This window comes from Taudactylus pleione, unplaced genomic scaffold (assembly GCF_031769625.1).
Source record: "Taudactylus pleione unplaced genomic scaffold, aTauple2 ptg000610l, whole genome shotgun sequence".
NCBI classification, from domain to species: Eukaryota; Metazoa; Chordata; class Amphibia; order Anura; family Myobatrachidae; genus Taudactylus; species Taudactylus pleione.
Window position 1 is genome coordinate 1055609 of NW_028285012.1, and position 19392 is coordinate 1075000.

The 19392-nt window shown below is 45.5% G+C and overlaps 1 protein-coding gene across 1 annotated transcript in view; it reads left to right on the forward strand.

Annotated features, from left to right (window-relative positions):
- Positions 1–19392, forward strand: part of SPAG6 (sperm associated antigen 6) — a 182593-nt gene that overhangs the window by 24434 nt on the left and 138767 nt on the right. Inside the window, exon 3 of the mRNA XM_088454203.1 lies at positions 10198–10364. Within this exon, the coding sequence (XP_088310329.1) occupies positions 10198–10364 (167 nt within the window). The remainder of the gene's footprint in view (positions 1–10197; positions 10365–19392) is intronic.

The following is a 19392-nucleotide window of genomic DNA, read 5'->3' on the forward strand; positions in this document are numbered from 1 at the left end:
AGGGGGCATTACTACTTTGGGTACTACTATATTGGGCATTCCTACTGTGGGCACTACTATAGGGGGAATTACTACTGGGGCACTACTAATGTGGGCATTACAACTGTGGGAACTACTATTGGGGGCATTACCAATGGGCATTACCAATGGGGGTATTACCACTGCGGGCACTACTAATGAGGGCACTGCATGGGGGCACCACTACCGGGGCTATTGTGTAAGGGGCACTACTACTGTGGGCATTGTATTAGGGGCACTACTACTGTGGGCCTTGTGTATAAGGGGCACTAATTTGGGCATTGTGTAACAGGGGCACCACTTTGTGTCATAACTTGAATAAGGAACTACTGTGTGGCGTAATTTGAATTGGGGATAATGTATTATAAAGGGAATTACTGTGTGTGGCACAATGTATTATACAGGGCATTAATGCGTGTGGCATAATGTGTTATAATGGGCATTACTGCGTGTGGCATAATGTGTTATAAAGAGCATTGGTGCCTGTGGCATAATGTGTTTTACAGTGCATTACTGTGTGTGGCATAATGTTTTATAAAGGGCATTACTGCGTGTGGCATAATGTGTTATAAAGGCCATTACTGCGTGTGGCATAATGTGTTATAAAGGCCATTACTGCGTGTGGCATAATGTGTTATAAAGGCCATTACTGCGTGTGGCATAATGTGTTATATAGGGCAATACTGTGTGTGGCATAATGTGTTATACAGGGCATTACTGGGTGTGGCATAATGTGTTATACAGGGCATTACTTGGTGTGGCATAATGTGTTATAAAGGGCATTACTGTGTAATACTGTACACATACTGTGTAAGGCGCATTACTGCACATGGCAATTATTCGCCACGAGGGGAGAGCTTGGGGGAAGCCCAGCACCTTCGTAAGTGTTGGGCACACCCCACAGTGTGATGAATTGGGGGTGTTCCGCAAGGACACGCCCCCTCTTCGGAAGTGCTTGCGCTTTCAGCACGTTCAGAGGAACGCCATCTAAAAAAAGTTATATTTTTTTTGGGTGGGTGGGGGGTGCAATTGGGAACGTTCGCTCTGAGCTCAACAATGTCTAGAACCGGCCCTGAATCCACTGAACACTGGGAAATAATACTTCTTAATCAAATCCTACATATTCAGAAAAAAAGGTCTCTAAACTGAATCCCACTCAGCTCTCGGTGAAGGACACCTTTTTCTTTTTCCATTTGCTTATTCACATACAGTTGTCAATGATAATTCAGGAGTGCATCATTAATTTGTAACCGTTCCCTTATCCTTTTAGAATTTGCCTTTGGAGTTAATGATGGTAAAAATGCATCCTGCTAATTGTGGTAGTTCTTTTCCACCTTCAGTGAATCTAGGGCCTGGTTCAGCAAGGATCGCAGTTGCTAAGATGCACGCAATCGGTCGATTGTTTTGTACTGCGTATGCATCGCAGTGCGCAAACCACCCACTGTTGCAGCGGCTACGCAGACTCATCGCAGAGTGATTGACAGGAAGTGCCGTGTGTGGGTCATGGCGCGGGGGGGGGTCTGGCGAATGCAGACATGCCAGTACCATACCCAGCCTGAGGCCTCATAGTGTGCGCTGAAGTAAGCAATTCCTGAGTGAGGTCTGACCTGCCTTATCTGTGCGTATGGGTCCGATGGTACTCGATTGTACTGATGTTTTTGCAGTCTTGGTAACCATTACGGATGTGCGTGTAGGTGAAGTGGACTCCTTACGTAGTGCTGCGGCAGCATTGCGATTGCTATGGATTAGCATACTATCGCAGTTGAACTGCGTACGTATGCTATATTGTGATCCGTAGTGAGTCAGGCCACTAGTTCATGCTCTGTTACTTGAATTTCAAACCTTTAATACAAGTTTTCTTTGTGTGTGTGTGTGAGTGTGTGTATGTATGTATGTGTGTGTGTGTGTGTGTGTGTGTGTGTATATATATATATATATATATATACAGTCAGGTGCATAAATATTGGGACATTGACAGAATTTTCATATTTTGGCCTCTATTGACCACCACAATGGCTTTGAAATGAAACAAACAAGATGGGCTTTAACTGCAGACTTTCAGATTTAATTTGAGGGTAATTACATACAAATCAGGTGAACGGTTTCTATATGTGCCTCCCACTTTTTTTGTTTGTTTCATTTCAAAGCCATTGTGGTGAATAGAGGCCAAAATATGAAAATTCTGTCAATGTCCCAATATTTATGCACCTGACTGTGTGTGTGTATATGTATATATATATATATATATATATATATATATATGTAATGAAAAAGAATAGTTTTTCCTCTGATATGTACTGTGGGTTTTCCAGCAGAATTTCCCCAGAGGTGGAAAAGCAAATTGACCAGTAAAGAAATTCTGACAGAGCGTTTTATGATGCTGGTTGAGTGGATGTTATATATTACTTCATCATATACATATACATATTTAAAAAAAAATCTTCTTCCCTTTTTAAAGCTGTTTCTTGTGCTTCCACAAACCCCCTCTTCCGATTTTTTTGGTATCTCCAGATTTCACATAGAATGTTGCGTTGCTGCATATGGTTACCTGCTTGTAGAAACTGTTATGTATAGAATAGAGCGGAACAGTATTTTCAGTGTGATCTCATGCTGTCCTATTAGGAGGTGAAGAAAGATTAAATTTATAATTATTGCTTTTTTTTTTTTCACTTGTTTGTTCCAATATTGGTAAGTTTCAGTAACCTTACTAGATAGTGACTGACCAAAAGTGGCCCGACTGATGTTACTTACCGTATTTGGTATTTCCCTTTTGTATCCGATTGATGCAAATATTTGGTGATTAAATATGTCTTGATGTACTTGTTGGATGCTAGGGGGTAAATTTACTAAAGGTCGATTTGAATTGATTAAAATTGATCTAAATCTATTAACATCAATGTTGTGTTTCATGGGCTAAATAAAACATTTATTAACACTTAAAATTGTTATAAAAAAGTTTCTGTTAGTAAATGTGTGATTTAGCCCCTGAAATTCAACATCGATTTTTAACTGATTTCAAATAGACCTTCAGTAAATTTACCGCTAGGTGCCTTCTGTAGCTGCCAATATTTAAAATAACTTCCAGTTTAGTGTAAGCATGTCTTGTCTGTGCTGTCTCTGTGACATCCGTTCAGCTTAATCTCCATCATGGCGTGTATACTGCTCTAAGTCTATATTTGTCATAGATCAAGAGCAGTGTTTTACTGGATGAATAATATACAGTACATGAAATAACTAAATGGATTTTCACTCATTTATCCACCATTAATACAAAGCACAATGACTTTTGCTGCACATCTTTTTTCAGTATCTAAAACTAGCCAGTGGCGTACACTAAATGTATTGGTTACACAAGCACCCATCTGTTTGTTACAGATATAGAGGGGGACAGGCTATTTCTTTAACATGTGGTGGGATTGTCTCATGTAGCAAATACCTATTTCCCTATCGATTTGTTCGGTTGCAAGCAGGGCCCTCTTACCGCTGTCTGTTAGTACCCAGTCTTTGGTTAGTACTGCTTTGCACTAATTGTACAGCGCAATGGTCCAGGCTAGTGCTATATAAGTAAATGTTAATTAATAAATACGGAATTGCCAATTTGTGCAGAAAATATGGGAAACGTGTTAATTTACGAATCCTGGTACTTTATGACTGGATATTATTTGACTCCTGGACGGACCTCTAATGCGAGGACTCTTGCACGTAATAGGACCGATTCTGACTCAGATGGATCTCTGCGCATGGACGCAATCAGCTTTTTTTTTTTACATACAGTGCGTGCGTGCACACCCATTTTTGTGTTTGAGTCATAGATTTGTCTTTCCATGAAATTGGGAGTTCCTGGGTGGGAACTGGGCAGCAGCAATGTGAGCGCAAAGAACCGCCCTGATTTGCGGGAGTGTCATCATAGGCGTATGTCTAAAGCTCTGTGCGAGTCTGAGTCGAGCATACAGAGGAGAGAAGCCTGTTTCTCATGGATTGTTTGGTACTAGCATGGGGTTGGTGCAAGTGCCAATACTAATTGAGACCATTGCGGCGGCCTGCATTAAAATCATCAGACGCACAAACCCTGGCATTAGCCCTATGGATTCTTGCATTAGCATAAGGTAGTAAGTCAGGTTTCCGTGTTTCTCCGCAACTACTGCCACTTTGCGTGCGACTCAGAATCCGCACTCAATCGGTGTACAAAAGTAGTAAATCAGGTCTATGCATTTCTCCGCAATCACTGCCACTTTATGTGCACCTCAGAATCTGCACCAGATGGGTGTACAATTTATATATTTATATTTATATATATATATATATATATATAGATAGAGAGAGAGAGATATTATATTAGTGCCTTGCATAGGTATTCATCCCCCTTTGCATTTTTCAGATTTTGTTGCCTCACAACCTGGAATTAAAATGGATTGTTTGAAGGTGTGCATCATTTCATTCACAGAACATGCCTACAACTGTGAAGTTGTGTTTCTTTTTATAATGTGAATCAAACAACATTTAGAACAACATAACAGAAAACTTCAGCGTGCATAACTATTCACCCCCCCTAAAGTCAGTACTTTGCCGAGCCACCTTTTGCGGCAACTACAGCTGCAAGTCGCTTTGGATAAGGTCTATGAGCTTGCCACATCTTGCCCCTGGGATTTTTGCCCATTCCTCAAGGCAAAACTGCTCCAGCTCCTTCATGTTGGATGGTTTCCGCTTGTGAACAGCAATCTTCAAGTCTGACCACAGATTCTCAATTGGATTGAGATCTGGGATTTTACTAGGCCATTCCAACACATTTAAAGGTTTCCCCTTAAACCACACGAGTGTTGCTTTAGCAGTGTGCTTTGGGTCATTGTCCTGCTGGAAGGTGAACCTCCGTCCTAGTCTCAAATCACAGGCAGACTGAAAAAGGTTTTGCTCAAGAATATCCCTGTATTTAGCACCATCCAGCTTTCCCTCAACTCGAATCAGTTTCCCAGTCCCTGCTGCTGAAAAACATCCCCACAGCATGATGCTGCCACCACCATGTTTCACTGTGGGGATGGTGTTCTTGGGATGATGGTAATGTTTGGGATTGCGCCAGACATAGCGTTTTCCTTGGTGGCTGAAAAGTTAAATTTTAGTCTCATCTGACCAGAGCACCTTCCTCCATACATTTGGGGAGTCGCCCACATGCCTTTTGGCAAACTCAAATTGTGTCTTCTTATTTTTATCACTAAGTAATGGCTTTTTTCTGGCAGCTTTATGGAATGTACGGCCTATTGTGGTCACATGCACAGATACACCAGTCTCTGCTGTGGAACTCTGTAGCTCCTTCAGGGTTACCTTTGGTCTCTGTGCTGCCTCTCTGATTAATGCCCTCCTTGCCTGGTCTGTGAGTTTTGGTGGGCGGCAGGTTTGTTGTGGTACCATGTTCTTTCCATTTGATTATGATGGAATTGATGGTGGTCCAGGGGATCATCAAAGATTTGGATATTTTTTAATAACCCAACCCAGAATTGTACTTCTCAACAACTTTATCCCTGATTTGCTTGGAGAGCTCCTTGGTCTTCATGGTGTAATGCCTCTTGCTTATTGTTGTTGCAGCCTCTGGGGCCTTTCAGAAAAGGTGTGTTTATACTGACAGATCATGTGACACTTCATTTCACTAATTATGTGACTTATGAAGGTAACTGGTTGCACCAGAAATTTTGAGGGGCTTCATAGCAAAGGGTGTGATTCCATATGCACATGCCAATTGTCAGAATTTTATTTATAAAGATTCTTTTTTATATATATATTTTTCTCATTTTACGTCACCAAATTAGGCTATTTTGTGCAGATCAATCACATAAAATTCAGATTAAAAAAATAAATAAATTACAGGTTGTAATGTAACAAAAAAGTAAAAAGCCAAGGGTGCGAATACTTTTGCAAGGCACTAATATATATATATATATATATATATATATATATAAATATATATATAAAAATATATATATATATAAATATATATATATACACATACATACATACACACACACACACTAATATATATATATATATATATTAGTGTGTGTGTGTGTGTGTGTGTGTGTATGTATGTAGCTGCCAGAAAAAAGCCATTACTTAGTGATAAAAATAAGAAGACACAATTTGAGTTTGCCAAAAGGCATGTGGGCGACTCCCCAAATGTATGGAGGAAGGTGCTCTGGTCAGATGAGACTAAAATTTAACTTTTCAGCCACCAAGGAAAACTCTATGTCTGGCGCAATCCCAAACATTACCATCATCCCAAGAACACCATCCCCACAGTGAAACATGGTGGTGGCAGCATCATGCTGTGGGGATGTTTCAGCAGCAGGGACTGGGAAACTGATTCGAGTTGAGGGAAAGCTGGATGGTGCTAAATACAGGGATATTCTTGAGCAAAACCTTTTTCAGTCTGCCTGTGATTTGAGACTGGGACGGAGGTTCACCTTCCAGCAGGACAATGACCCGAAGCATACTGCTAAAGCAACACTCGTGTGGTTTAAGGGGAAACCTTTAAATGTGTTGGAATGGCCTAGTCAAATCCCAGATCTCAATCCAATTGAGAATCTGTGGTCAGACTTGAAGATTGCTGTTCATAAGCGGAAACCATCCAACATGAAGGAGCTGGAGCAGTTTTGCCTTGAGGAATGGGCAAAAATCCCAGGGGCAAGATGTGGCAAGCTCATAGAGACTTATCCAAAGCGACTTGCAGCTGTAGTTGCCGCAAAAGGTGGCTCGGCAAAGTACTGACTTTAGGGGGGGTGAATAGTTATGCACGCTGAAGTTTTCTGTTATGTTGTTCTAAATGTTGTTTGATTCACAATATAAAAAGAAACACAACATCACAGTTGTAGGCATGTTCTGTGAATGAAATGATGCACACCTTCAAACAATCCATTTTAATTCCAGGTTGTGAGGCAATAAAATCTGAAAAATGCAAAGGGGGATGAATACCTATGCAAGGCACCAATATAATATCTCTATCTATCTAATATATATATATATATATATATATATATATATATAATCTCCCAATACATATGTACCAAAATAGCTTATGGAGATGTATAGTCTTCATTTTTGTTTATACATATGTGCTTTTACTTTAGGTTGTTTGTTACATTATTTGCTTTAATGAACAAGAAAGCTTCTTAAATAAATGTAAACTAGTGAATGACAAGACTAAACGAAACACTCCTTTACACACAAATGTGATGCCAATAACATGGTTGCCATAGAAACATTGATGTAATGATCCATGCTTTATGATTCTGTGGTTATCGAACACTGTCAAACAGAATCATTTATTTTATAATGTTACCTTCTGTATAAATAATCTTCCTTGTAAGATTTAGGGTTTCCAGTGATGTTTGTTTTTATTAGCACTATTTGCACTTACTAACCCATGCAGGTTGTAATGCCTTTCCCAGGGAGAGTGCACTTTCGTGTAGCAGAGGCCTACAATAGGAGCATTTGGTAGCAGCCCGGCTCTGCTTTCCTTGTAAGCTGTTTCAGCCGACTTTGCACATTGTACCAGTTTACAAGGGAAGTTGATCTATTGAGCTGCAAGGAGGAGAGAAGCTGCTGGCTCTAAAGAGGCAGCTGTTCCTTTCAGCTATGTGGCAGTTGCTGCATCCACTTCATTCACAGTATTGAAACCGTCATTTTAAAGAGCCCGACGCCGGCGATTCCATGGGCCTGGGTCCTGAACAAATCAATAAATCAATTTGCTTTTAAGGTCATACAACATATTTTTGTTTCGTTCTCTTTGGCTAAACAGCAATTGACATCAGTCGGAGAAGAGGAACCGATTTAATTGCAGTGTAATGCATTTGCACATCAGGATCTTGACCACCTACGTACAAGCAATATATTATATCTGACCATCGAACTGAAATTAAACTAACCTTTGCAGACTTTGCAATTGCAAAATGAGTGGGATGAGATTCACATACTATAGGTGAAAAGCTGGATAGGCAATTAAACGTACAGTGCTTAGGCTAACATTGATTTGTGGATGATGTGTAAAATAACAGCAGCCAACTTTTTTTATATTTTTTATTTTATTTTTTTAGCAGCCTATTCTCCTAAAGCTCGAAAAATAAAAAATGATACCCCATAAAAATGACAATTTTATGTTTTTATTTTCGTCAAGTTCTGGCAGCAAAGTATCTGAGGGGCTTACTAGCCCTGGTGGATTTGAGTAACAGTGTTTCTGCCACTGCAACCTGACTGCACTACATGAACACTGTAAATGTTATACTTGTATCCCTCACTTAACCAGACACAGATGTCCTCTGTTTCGCTTACTCTCTTAGCTTATGTAACGTGGTGCATTATTTAAAATAAAACATGGACCGATTTTGTGTATTGGTGAAATCTAAGAAGCAAGATGGAAACAAGGGAGTTTCATATTGGTAAAGCATGGGGGCTCATTTAGCCCAGCTTTCTGGGTAGTTTAAAAGTGACAAATCAATATAGGGGGATTGTGTCACAGTTTCCAAGACGGACTTATTATATTCGCAATGCTGTTTACTTTTTACATGGATCACATTATTTTTAGGAGGCTTTATATGGTTCCCGATAATTATATAGACCATTACGGATGTTTATGATAATTTAAGCATTGTCCTTCTGTACTCTTTATTTCTGCATTGAGGGCCTGATTCAGCAAGGATCACTATTCTGCTAATATGCACGCAACACAGTTATTATTATCTATTGTTATTATCATTTATTTATATGGCGCCACAAGTGTTCCGCAGCGCCTTACAGAGTACATAACCAAATAGGTTGACCAGGGACTTACAGTACAATAAAATACAGGGCGAGGACATGGATAATATATATTGCTACATTAGCGACCAGAACACCCAGATAAACAGCAGAGCATAAGCAACCAAGTGTTTGGTGCCCTAGTGGGGAGTAAACAGTAGATGAAACCAAAGTAGGGAGATGCACTAGAGGGTCCTGCTCGTAAGAGCTTACATTCTAATGTCAGCGGTGATATGCAAATGGTTGCTTCCACATTGCGATCACAGCCTGACATAAGGACGCCCACTTCCCCTTACTCACATCTGTATACTTTGGCAACATAGTAATATAATCGGTAACATCAAGTAACATCGGACCCATACGCATAGTTAAGGCAGGCCAGACCTCACTCAGGAACTGCTTAGTGTTCACTCTAGCTCCGGCGCGAGGCAGGGCGCCGGAGCTAGAGAGGGCACGTTCGTGCGCGCGCCCGAAAAGGGGGCGTGGTCATTGAAAAGGGGGCATGTCTATAAGACGCGTCCCCTTTTTGTCACTCTTGGGGGCGTGCCCGGCACTTACGGACACGCCGGGCAGCCCCCAAGCCCTGCAGACAGGGAGAATAGATGCCGGGCACATGCGCCCGGCGTCTATTCTCCGGCGGTGACCGGGTCACCGCATATTTGTTCACCCGCGGGACACTGCGACCCGCGGGTGAAGACGGCTCCCGCAGGCTGTTAGGGCAGGGCGCTTTTTGCCTTCCAGAAGGAGGGCAGGGCACCGCGCCCCGGTAAAACAGCCCAGCAGGAATGCTAACTGCTAACTTCAGCGCATGCTGTGAGGCCTCAGGCTGCGTCTGGTATCGCAGTGGCTAATTTATGCTCACCCCTGCAGTGCTGTTGAAATGCACTGGCACTCCTCCAGTCACCCGACCACCCCCCCACCCACCGTCACCACCCACAAACGGTACTTCCTGTCAATCACGCTGCGATGGGGTTGCATCGCCACTTTCGATCACAGTTCCAATCGCATCAGCTGGTTCGCGCACGCACACTGTGATGCATGCACAGTGCGAAACAATCGGCCGATTGCGTGCATATTAGCAACTGCGATCCTTGCTGAGTCAGGCCCCGAGTCCTCAAAATAAAGATCTGTAACTTTGTAGTAGTGGAATATCCATACATATTCATATTTACAATTAATTCTGTTTTCACACACTGAGGCAATATATTGTTACAGGCACTCTGTTTAGTAACTACTACATACAGTTCGCTTTATTTTAAAAACAATTCTATTGCGTAACAAATATTCTTTTCCTTTCTATGAGTTAGGTGTATTGTCGCTCTTCACGGGGTGTAATCTTTTTTTTTTTTTTTTTTTCTCTCTTTTATTTAATTTTCTTTCTCGTTTTCTCTTGTTGCTTAGGCGTTATGTCTTTGCTGCGGCCCCTACTCTTGGATGTTGTCCCAACTATCCAGCAGACCTCTGCTTTGGCTCTTGGGAGGCTCGCCAATTATAATGATGATCTGGCAGAAGCAGTTGTTAAAGGAGACATACTCCCCCAGCTCGTGTATTCTCTGGCTGAGCAGAATGTAAGTAAATATGTTATGGTGTTTTATAGACATTCTCTTCCATTGTGACATAAAATTGAATCCTAGTTATAGAGAATTCATAAACATTTATGCTATCTCACAATGCTTCACAATTTAAGGGTGGCCAATCATTGTATATTTTGTACAGCATCTCCAATATGTCTTATCACATCTACTGGTTGCCTTCGACACATGTAATATATATATTAACATTTTAATAATATGAAGCACTCCTGTAAGGATAATTATACCTAGGTGTGAAGACACATAACACACTCTCAGATCTTCACTGACAAGTGCTGGGTTTTTTTGTTTTGTAGATATTCGATACTGTGGGGCAGATTCAATTAACCACGAGGTTCCGTCAGAGCCTCCTGCGCTTACATTAGGCATGATTTTAGGTTAGAGTAACCTTGTGTCCTATATTGTACGAGCAAAAATCTGTGTGGTTTCACCAACAGCAATAGCCGGAATTACACGCACCCGGTCATTGTGTGATAATCTTTTAGAAACGTGTAATAAATGTAATCTACCTCTAAGGCCGGGTACACATTAGGACAACTGGCAATCGTGCGGATAGTCGGGGGGATTTCCGTTTGTCCCGGACCATCACAGATTTCCGGTACACACTAGACTATTTAATGAATGACTGAACGATACCTCGTTCCGTCCTTCACTGCAGTGCACTGCCGCGTACACGATATTGTTTAATTAAACGTGCAGCACAGTCAATCAAACTGCTTCGTATATCGTCCGAGGGAGTGCGCAACTGAGGGTACACACTAGGCGATGTAGACTATTTGTTTTTCCAATATGATATTGTCCCGATATCGCCCTAGTGTGTACCCACCCTAAGTCATTTCAGTATGAAAATATCTACCTTCAACAAGGCATTGATTAAATGGTATCTACTAGATACTACATAATGGGTGCTCTCCCGTTGTAGACAGTGTAACTCATTTGCAATTGAGACTATACCCTTTTCTACTTCAGGGTCCATAGGGTATCCACAGGATACCTTGGGGTATAGGTGTGACGTCAGTCGCAGGGCACCAAAGAGTTAAGCTTTCAGCCTCCCAGGATGCACTAGGTCCCCCTCCTATACCCCGCCCCCGGGCCAAGGCACCTCAGTTTAGTTTGGTGCCCGGCCGGAGTCGGGTGCACCTGTTGGAGTGGGGGCTAGAAGAGCCCCTGAAGCTTTTTCTTCATGCAGCTGTGGCTGCACATCTGGATGAACAGCATGGACAGTCAGTCCTGACGTCCATGCTGTCTTCCCTACACCCCGCCGGTACCAGAACGCCGGTACTGATCCGGGGATGCTGGTGGGCGTCTGGGGTCACAGCTAGCGGTGACCCCAGATGCTCCGGACCATGGCCGGATTCAAGGGGGACAGAGGTAAGCAGCGGGGTCCCGCGGTGGGTCCCCGCTGATCACATGGTCCTAAGTCCCCAGGCAGGGGGCTCCCTGGGGACTGGCTGCAGCGTGGAGCCAGGCGACCAACCTGCGCTTCCACTACCCCCTGGGACAGCGGACCGCAGCAGAGTGGTAGCGCTGCGGCGTCCCAGGGGTTAAATGCATGCCAGGGGAGCGCGCCTTCCCTGTCTCACAGCCGGCGCCTCCCCCGCTGCACACAGCCCTCTCTGCACTGTGCTGACTGGTCCTGTGTCAGCGCTCCTCCCCCAGGCCAGCTTCTCTCTGCTCCTCGGCGGCCATCTTCTCTGCAACGCATGGTGAACGCTGCTGGAAGTCTGGAAGGAAGCATCGTGGTCTGGGTCCCCCCGCATACCTCTCCTCCGCTGTGGCTCAGGTCTGTGTATGCAGCGCTGTGTCCTACCAGGCCCTGTGTCTGCGTAGTTGAGTGATCAGCGCTGTTAGTGCAGGAATTGTTATTTCTCTGCATTGTATGTGACTGTGCTAGCGCTGCCTGTAACTTTTCTTCTCTAAACTGTCAGCTTTATTACTGTCCCTGTTCTTTCTGCTAAAGCCCTTGCGGTGTGGTGCTGCAGGGTGGTCTCTCGCCTATTTAATACTTAATTGGTGAGAGAGGTCACATACGTGGTGCCATCATGTCTGAAAGTGATTTTCCCCTCCGGCTACAGTGTACCACGTGCAAAGTACCGTTAGCGGAGGGGGAGGGTAGCGCGGAGGGCCTTTGCCGGCAGTGTTTGTCCATGGCGCGGCCTATTACGGTTACAGCACCGGTACAGGAGCCGCCCTGGGCTTGTTTCGCTCAGGCGTTAACAGCTTTAGTGGGCCAGTTAGCTCCGCAGCCCGCGTTTACTCCGATGGGTTTGTCCCAGCAGTCTGTGGTGTCGTCACCCATGCAGGGGTTCCCACGACAATTGGTGGTACCCCACAGTCTCCCTATTTCCCCGCTCCCGGGTTCTCAGGAGCCAGCGTGGGTTAACTCCCTGACGAGTTCTGTACAGCACTTGTCGGATGTGTTGCAAGGGGAGTCTGTGATGCGGCCTCATAAAAGGCCGGTGGCGTCTCTGTCCGCTCCTTATGAGGATGACGAAGGGACGTCTGATGATGGGGAGATTCTGGATCCTTACGATCAGGAACCTTTCCATACTAAGGACGCTGATGCTAAGTCCAAAGTATATATTCCTGGACTTATTTGGGCGGTCCGCACAGCCTTGGTGATTGAGGACGAAGTTCCCCCAGCGGCTAAATCTAAGTATGCCTTTTTCAAAGATGTGAAGGGCGATGCCACAGTCTTTCCTCTTTCGGGTCAGTTGGTGGACCATTTAGAGGAGGCGTGGAAACAACCTGGCAAAAGATACCAGCCGCAGAGACGCCTGGCGGTGGCTTATCCGTTCGCGGATAATTATTTTGCTAAGTGTGAATCCCCTCCACAGGTGGATTCTCACGTGACCCGTCTTGTCCGTAGTGCCACATTGCCGATGCCATCCATGTCCTCCCTTAAGGATGCTACGGACCGCAAGGTAGAAATCTGCCTGAAGTCCGCTTATTCCCTTGCAGGGGGGGCAGCACGGCCGGCTATGGCCATTTGCTGGGTTGCCAGAGCGATGGAGCGCTGGGCGGATTCATTAGAGGCTTCTTTTGAATCCGACTGTCCGGCCGAACAGGCGGAGTTGATTGGCAATCTCCGTGATTCGGCCACCTACATCAACGAGGCGGCTCTAGACATTAGTACTCTGGTGTCTAGAATTTCTTCAGCAGCGGTAGCTGCTCGTCGCACCTTGTGGCTGCGATCCTGGAAGGCGGACCCAGATCCAAGAAAGGTCTGGAAGCGTTGCCGTTTACCGGAGAAGTTCTCTTCGGTCCGGATCTGGATAAGATTGTGGCCACGCTGGCGGCAGCCAAATCTGCTTGTCTCCCGTCGGCCGCTGCTCCTTCTGGTTCTGGACCATCGTCCTTTCGGTCATCTAGGGCCCAGGGCAGGCCCAAACCACAGTCGTTTCCTCGACAGGCTGGCCCTAAGAAATCGGTCAAGCCCCGGAAACAGGCATGGAGTACCAGACGTCCGGCCCCCTGAAGCCAGATGACAAGCCTGCGGCCTGACGGTCCGGGTCTCCCCTTGGGGGATCCCAGGGTGGGAGGCCGCCTGCTGCAGTTCTCCCGGTGTTGGTCGTTCACTACGACAGACACTTGGGTTCTGGAGGTGGTCTCTCACGGGTACGCCCTCTCCTTCCGGCACAGACCCCCGGCTCGATTCTTCACCACGGGTCTACCATCAGACCGGAACAAGGCTACAGAGCTGCGGAAGGTATTGCACACTATGCTCCAGGCTGGAGTTATAGTGCCTGTTCCATTCTCCCAGAGGGGCCAGGGTTTCTATTCAAATCTATTTTTGGTACAGAAACCCAATGGGTCATATCGTCCGATTCTCAACCTCAAAGCACTCAACAAGTCTTTGCGGGTCCCGAAGTTTCGGATGGAGACCCTACGGTCCATCATTCTGGCGCTGGAACCTGGGGACTACATGGTGTCATTGGACATACAGGACGCTATGGCAGTCATGGCGGCTTCTCTGCGGCTGCAAGGAGTCCGCATGTTGCCGTACTTGGACGACCTGTTATTGGTGGCAGGATCTCCAGAGCTCCTGTTACACCACTTGGACCTGACCATTGCACTGCTGCAACGGCACGGCTGGCTAATGAACTGGCAGAAGTCCACTCTAATCCCGTCTCGGAGGATTCTGCATCTTGGAGCCTTATTGGACTCGCGACAGCAAAGGATCTTTGTGACGGAGGACAAGATCTCTGCTTTACAGTCAAGGGTGCGCAGTTGTCTGCACAGCCGCCGGGTGTCCTTACACTCGGCGATGAGGTTACTGGGCTCCATGGTGTCGGTGTTCGACATGGTGGAATACGCCCAGTTTCACTCCAGACCTCTGCAGCACCTGATCCTGTCCAAGTGGAACGGGCTGCCTCAGTCTCTGAAGTTCCAGACGATTGTGCTCACCCCGGAGGTTCGCCTGTCCCTTGCGTGGTGGTTAAAGACGACCCACCTCAACAAGGGACGTCCGTTCTGGGTTCCAAATTGGGTCCTGTTGACAACGGACGCCAGTCTTCGGGGCTGGGGAGCAGTTTCGGGTCCACACTTGTTCCAGGGCAGGTGGACACCGACAGAAGCGGAGCTTCCAATAAATATCTTGGAACTCTGTGCGGTCTTCAATGCTCTCCTGCAGGCACAGCGGTTTCTCCAGGGTCACCCGGTGCAGGTCCAGTCGGACAATGCTACCACCGTGGCCTACATAAACAGGCAAGGAGGAACTCGCAGTCGGGCGGCTCTCGTAGAGGTGTCTCGGATCCTGGTTTGGGCGGAGCGCAATCTTCCGGCCATATCAGCGGTCTTCATCCCGGGAGTGCTAAATTGGGAGGCGGACTTTCTAAGTCGCCAGGACGTTCATCCAGGGGAATGGTCCCTGCACCCGGACGTTTTTCAACTACTGGTGGACAGGTGGGGTCTTCCAGAAATCGACCTCATGGCGTCCCGGCACAACAACAAGTTGCCGGTGTACGGGTCTCGCACAAGAGACGAAGGGGCGTCTCTGGTGGATGCTCTGTCCGTCCGGTGGACGTTCAGGTTCGCATACCTGTTCCCTCCGGTCTCCCTTCTTCCACGGGTAATCCGGAAATTCAAACAGGAAGGAGGGACGCTCCTGTTGATAGCTCCCGCGTGGCCCAGACGGCACTGGTTCTCAGACCTTCAGGGTCTGTCCGTGGACAGTCCTCTGCGGTTGCCGCTACGACCGGACCTTCTGTCTCAGGGTCCTTGTCTTCACCCGGACCTGACTCGGCTGTCTTTGGCGGCGTGGCTGTTGAGACGGCCATGCTGAGGTCCTGGGGGTTTTCCAGCTCTGTGGTGCGTACCATGTTACGAGCTCGGAAACCGTCTTCCGCGAGGATATACCATCGCGTGTGGCATACGTTCTTCCAGTGGTGTCGACCGAGAGGTTATGCACCGCGGGAGTTTCGTCTGTCTCGGATTCTCGCCTTCCTGCAAGCGGGACTAGATCATGGGCTTCGCCTTGCTTCTTTGAAGGTACAGGTTTCGGCCCTATCTGTCTAGTTTCACCGTAGGATTGCTACAATCCCGGATGTGCGCACCTTTATGCAAGGTGTTCTCCGTATTCAGCCGCCCTTTGTTCCACCTGTGGCGCCTTGGGATTTGGCTGTGGTCCTGAGGGCTCTCCAAGGACCGCCGTTTGAACCACTGGGCTCAGTGGATATTAAATGGCTAACAGCTAAGACTGTTTTCCTTCTGGCCGTTGCTTCAGCCAGACGTGTTTCTGAGTTAGGGGCTCTTTCTTGTAGACCCCCTTTCTTGGTTTTTCATGGGAACAGGGCAGTGCTCCGCACTCGGCCCGAGTTTCTTCCCAAAGTTGTTTCCCAGTTTCATGTTAACGAGGAAATAGTTGTTCCGGCCTTTAACTCACCGGGTCTTTCCGTTGGTGAGGCCTCTTTGGATGTTGTGCGGGCCTTAAGGACTTATGTTGACCGCACTTCTTCGTTTAGAAAGTCGGACGCTTTGTTTGTCCTCTATGGCTTCTGTAAAAAGGGTTGGCCTGCTTCAAAGCAAACTTTGGCAGCCTGGATCCGTATGGCTATTTCTGAAGCTTATCTTCATGAAGGCCTACCGGTCCCTCCTTCTCTGAAGGCTCATTCCACTAGGTCTGTGGGTCCTTCGTGGGCAGCTCGACGTGGTGCCTCGGCAGTTCAGATCTGCAAGGCTGCTACGTGGTCTTCTGTCCATACCTTCGTGAGGTATTACAGGTTTGACACCTTCGCCTCTCAGGATGCTTCCTTCGGGCGGCGGATTCTCCTTTCTGCACAGGAGCGTCCCCACCCTTAAAGGATACTGCTTTGGGACATCCCCAAGGTATCCTGTGGATACCCTATGGACCCTGAAGTAGAAAATATGAGATATGGTAAGAACTTACCCTTGTTATCTCTATTTCTACGAAGTCCATAGGGTTCCACAGGACTCCCGCCCTGTCGCACCTGTGCTGCAGATGGGCTTTGCTCTGGTCACCGGTTTTCCGTCTCCCTCTGGTGAGAATGTGATTCTTGTATGTGTCCAGATCTTTGTTCTCTCTCTTCCTTCTCCTCCTCCGGCCTATGGCTTGGTAACTAACTGAGGTGCCTTGGCCCGGGGGCGGGGTATAGGAGGGGGACCTAGTGCATCCTGGGAGGCTGAAAGCTTAACTCTTTGGTGCCCTGCGACTGACGTCACACCTATACCCCAAGGTATCCTGTGGAACCCTATGGACTTCGTAGAAATAGAGATAACAAGGGTAAGTTCTTACCATATCTCATATTTTTTTTTCCTTTTGCAGAAATTATTTATTTGTAGAAAATTAAATAAGTAGATCAAATATATAAAAATATACTTCTATCTATCTATCTGTCTATCTAACTATCTGTCTATCTAACTATCTATCTGTCTGTCTATCTATCTATCTATCTATCTATCTATCTATCTATCTATCTATCTATCTATCTATCTATCTATCTATCTATCTATCTATCACAGTGGTCCAAATACAGAATAACTTGAAAGACGAGCACTCACCACATACTTGAAGTTAAAGCCAGCAAAGATTTATTAACTCGCAACCATTTGAGAAGTCGACATTTCGGTTGCATCAGACCTTTGTCAGGATAGAACAACAACACCATAGTATCCAAATGAACCCATATCCCACACTCTCCATGAGCCGACTTAAATAACAGACTGTAAACCTATCGTAATAATCTCACATACCCACCAACAGATGTTGCTTCGAACTAATAGTAACATATTTCAAGTACAACTTTGCAGTATGTATAGTTTACCCCCTAGATAGCTAACAGCAATGCGTCTTGCACTCCATCAGGTGGAATGCACCAGTACCGGTAGTGGCGAATCGCCGCTGTACCCAAGGATGCCGGATATCATTAGGCCGCAAAGAACTAAGGCGGGAAGCAAAGCTAGTGTCCATAAAGACCGCTTGCGTTCCATCACCCTGAACAGGCACTGCCTACGACATATCCAAAGTATTTTGCCTCCACCATTCCAATGGCACATTTCTCAGGGTTGGCAGTAAACCCATGTGCCCGTAAGGACTGTATCATTGCCTCTACCTTTGGAAGGTGTGACTCCCAGCCAGAGCTAAAGATGACTATATTGTCTAAATATGCAGCTGCATATTCCCTGTGGGGCCGAAGTAACTTATTCATAACCCTCTGTAAAGTTGCAGGGGCTCCATGCAAACCAATAAGGCAGCATTTTGTACTGGAACAACCCCTCTGGGGTAGAGAAGGCTATTTTATGCTTTAGCAGCTTCAGTCAAAGGAATCTGCCAATACCATTTTGTCAAATCAAGAGTGGTGAGATACTGGCTTTTTGCTAAACTCTCCACCAGCTCGTCAACCCGGGGCATAGGGTAGGAGTCAAACTGAGAAACTTTATTTAACTTGCAAAAGTCATTACAGAATCTTAAAGCCCCCGAAGACTTAGGCACTAAGACAATGGGGTTATTCCATTCACTGTTTGACTCCTCTATGACCCCTAAGTGCAGCATCTCCTCCACCTCTCGTTTTACTGCTGCCCATTTTGCCTCAGGTATGCGATAGGGTCTCTGCTTTATTATCACCCCGGGAGGAGAGACCATATCATGCTGTATGATTTGGGTCTTTCCTGGAATAGCAGAGAATACATCTTGGTTTCGTGCTACTAAGCTCACCACTTCCTGTTTTTGACCTTGACTGAGGGTGACCTCAATGGGTATGTGACAGTCTGGGGTTTTCTTTGACACTAAAGAGGGCTGACTGGCATGGTAAATTTGTGCCTCCTTCCTTCTACCCTCCTGTCATACCCTGTAGTTTTATTTCTATTCTGTTTTGGGAATGGGGAAACTACTCCTGCACCAGTAGGTAGTTGATATTGTTAATTGAATAACCCCAGTTATTTCAATCATAGATTTCAATATCTTTCATATGGTTCTGGGGGTGCTGCCAGAGACAATAGATACACTTGAGTATAAGAAATGGAATGATGATCTATGAGGAGCAAATGCATCATTGTGTTACTTGATCCGTTTCTAAAAATATTTTATAAAGAAAGCGTATATTAAGTTGTACCCTGATAATCATATGAGAGATAAGTATCTCAAGCATTAAAATATATAGGGTTTATTAGCAAGTGAACATTGAAACAAAGCATTCACTGAGAGATTGGATCTGAATAGTCCAGACATGGATGACTTTCCCAATTGCGAGCTTGATTCCATGTAGATAAGTGGATATAAATTGTAGCCACTGTACACTAGAATTAAATTGTGAAATAAAGAGTTGAAAAACGAGAATTTTTTTTCTTTATCTATTCACACTTACACACATTATTATTCACATTAATTGCTTTTAATATTTCACCGGAGAGGCATGTTATTTTATTGGAATTAATAAAAGTTATAGTTTAATATTATTTTTCTAGTGCGTCAACAGAGAGGCATTCTTTCCTCTTTCCTTATACTCAAGTGTACCCTGTAGTTTACAGGTCCCACTGCCTCTATGAT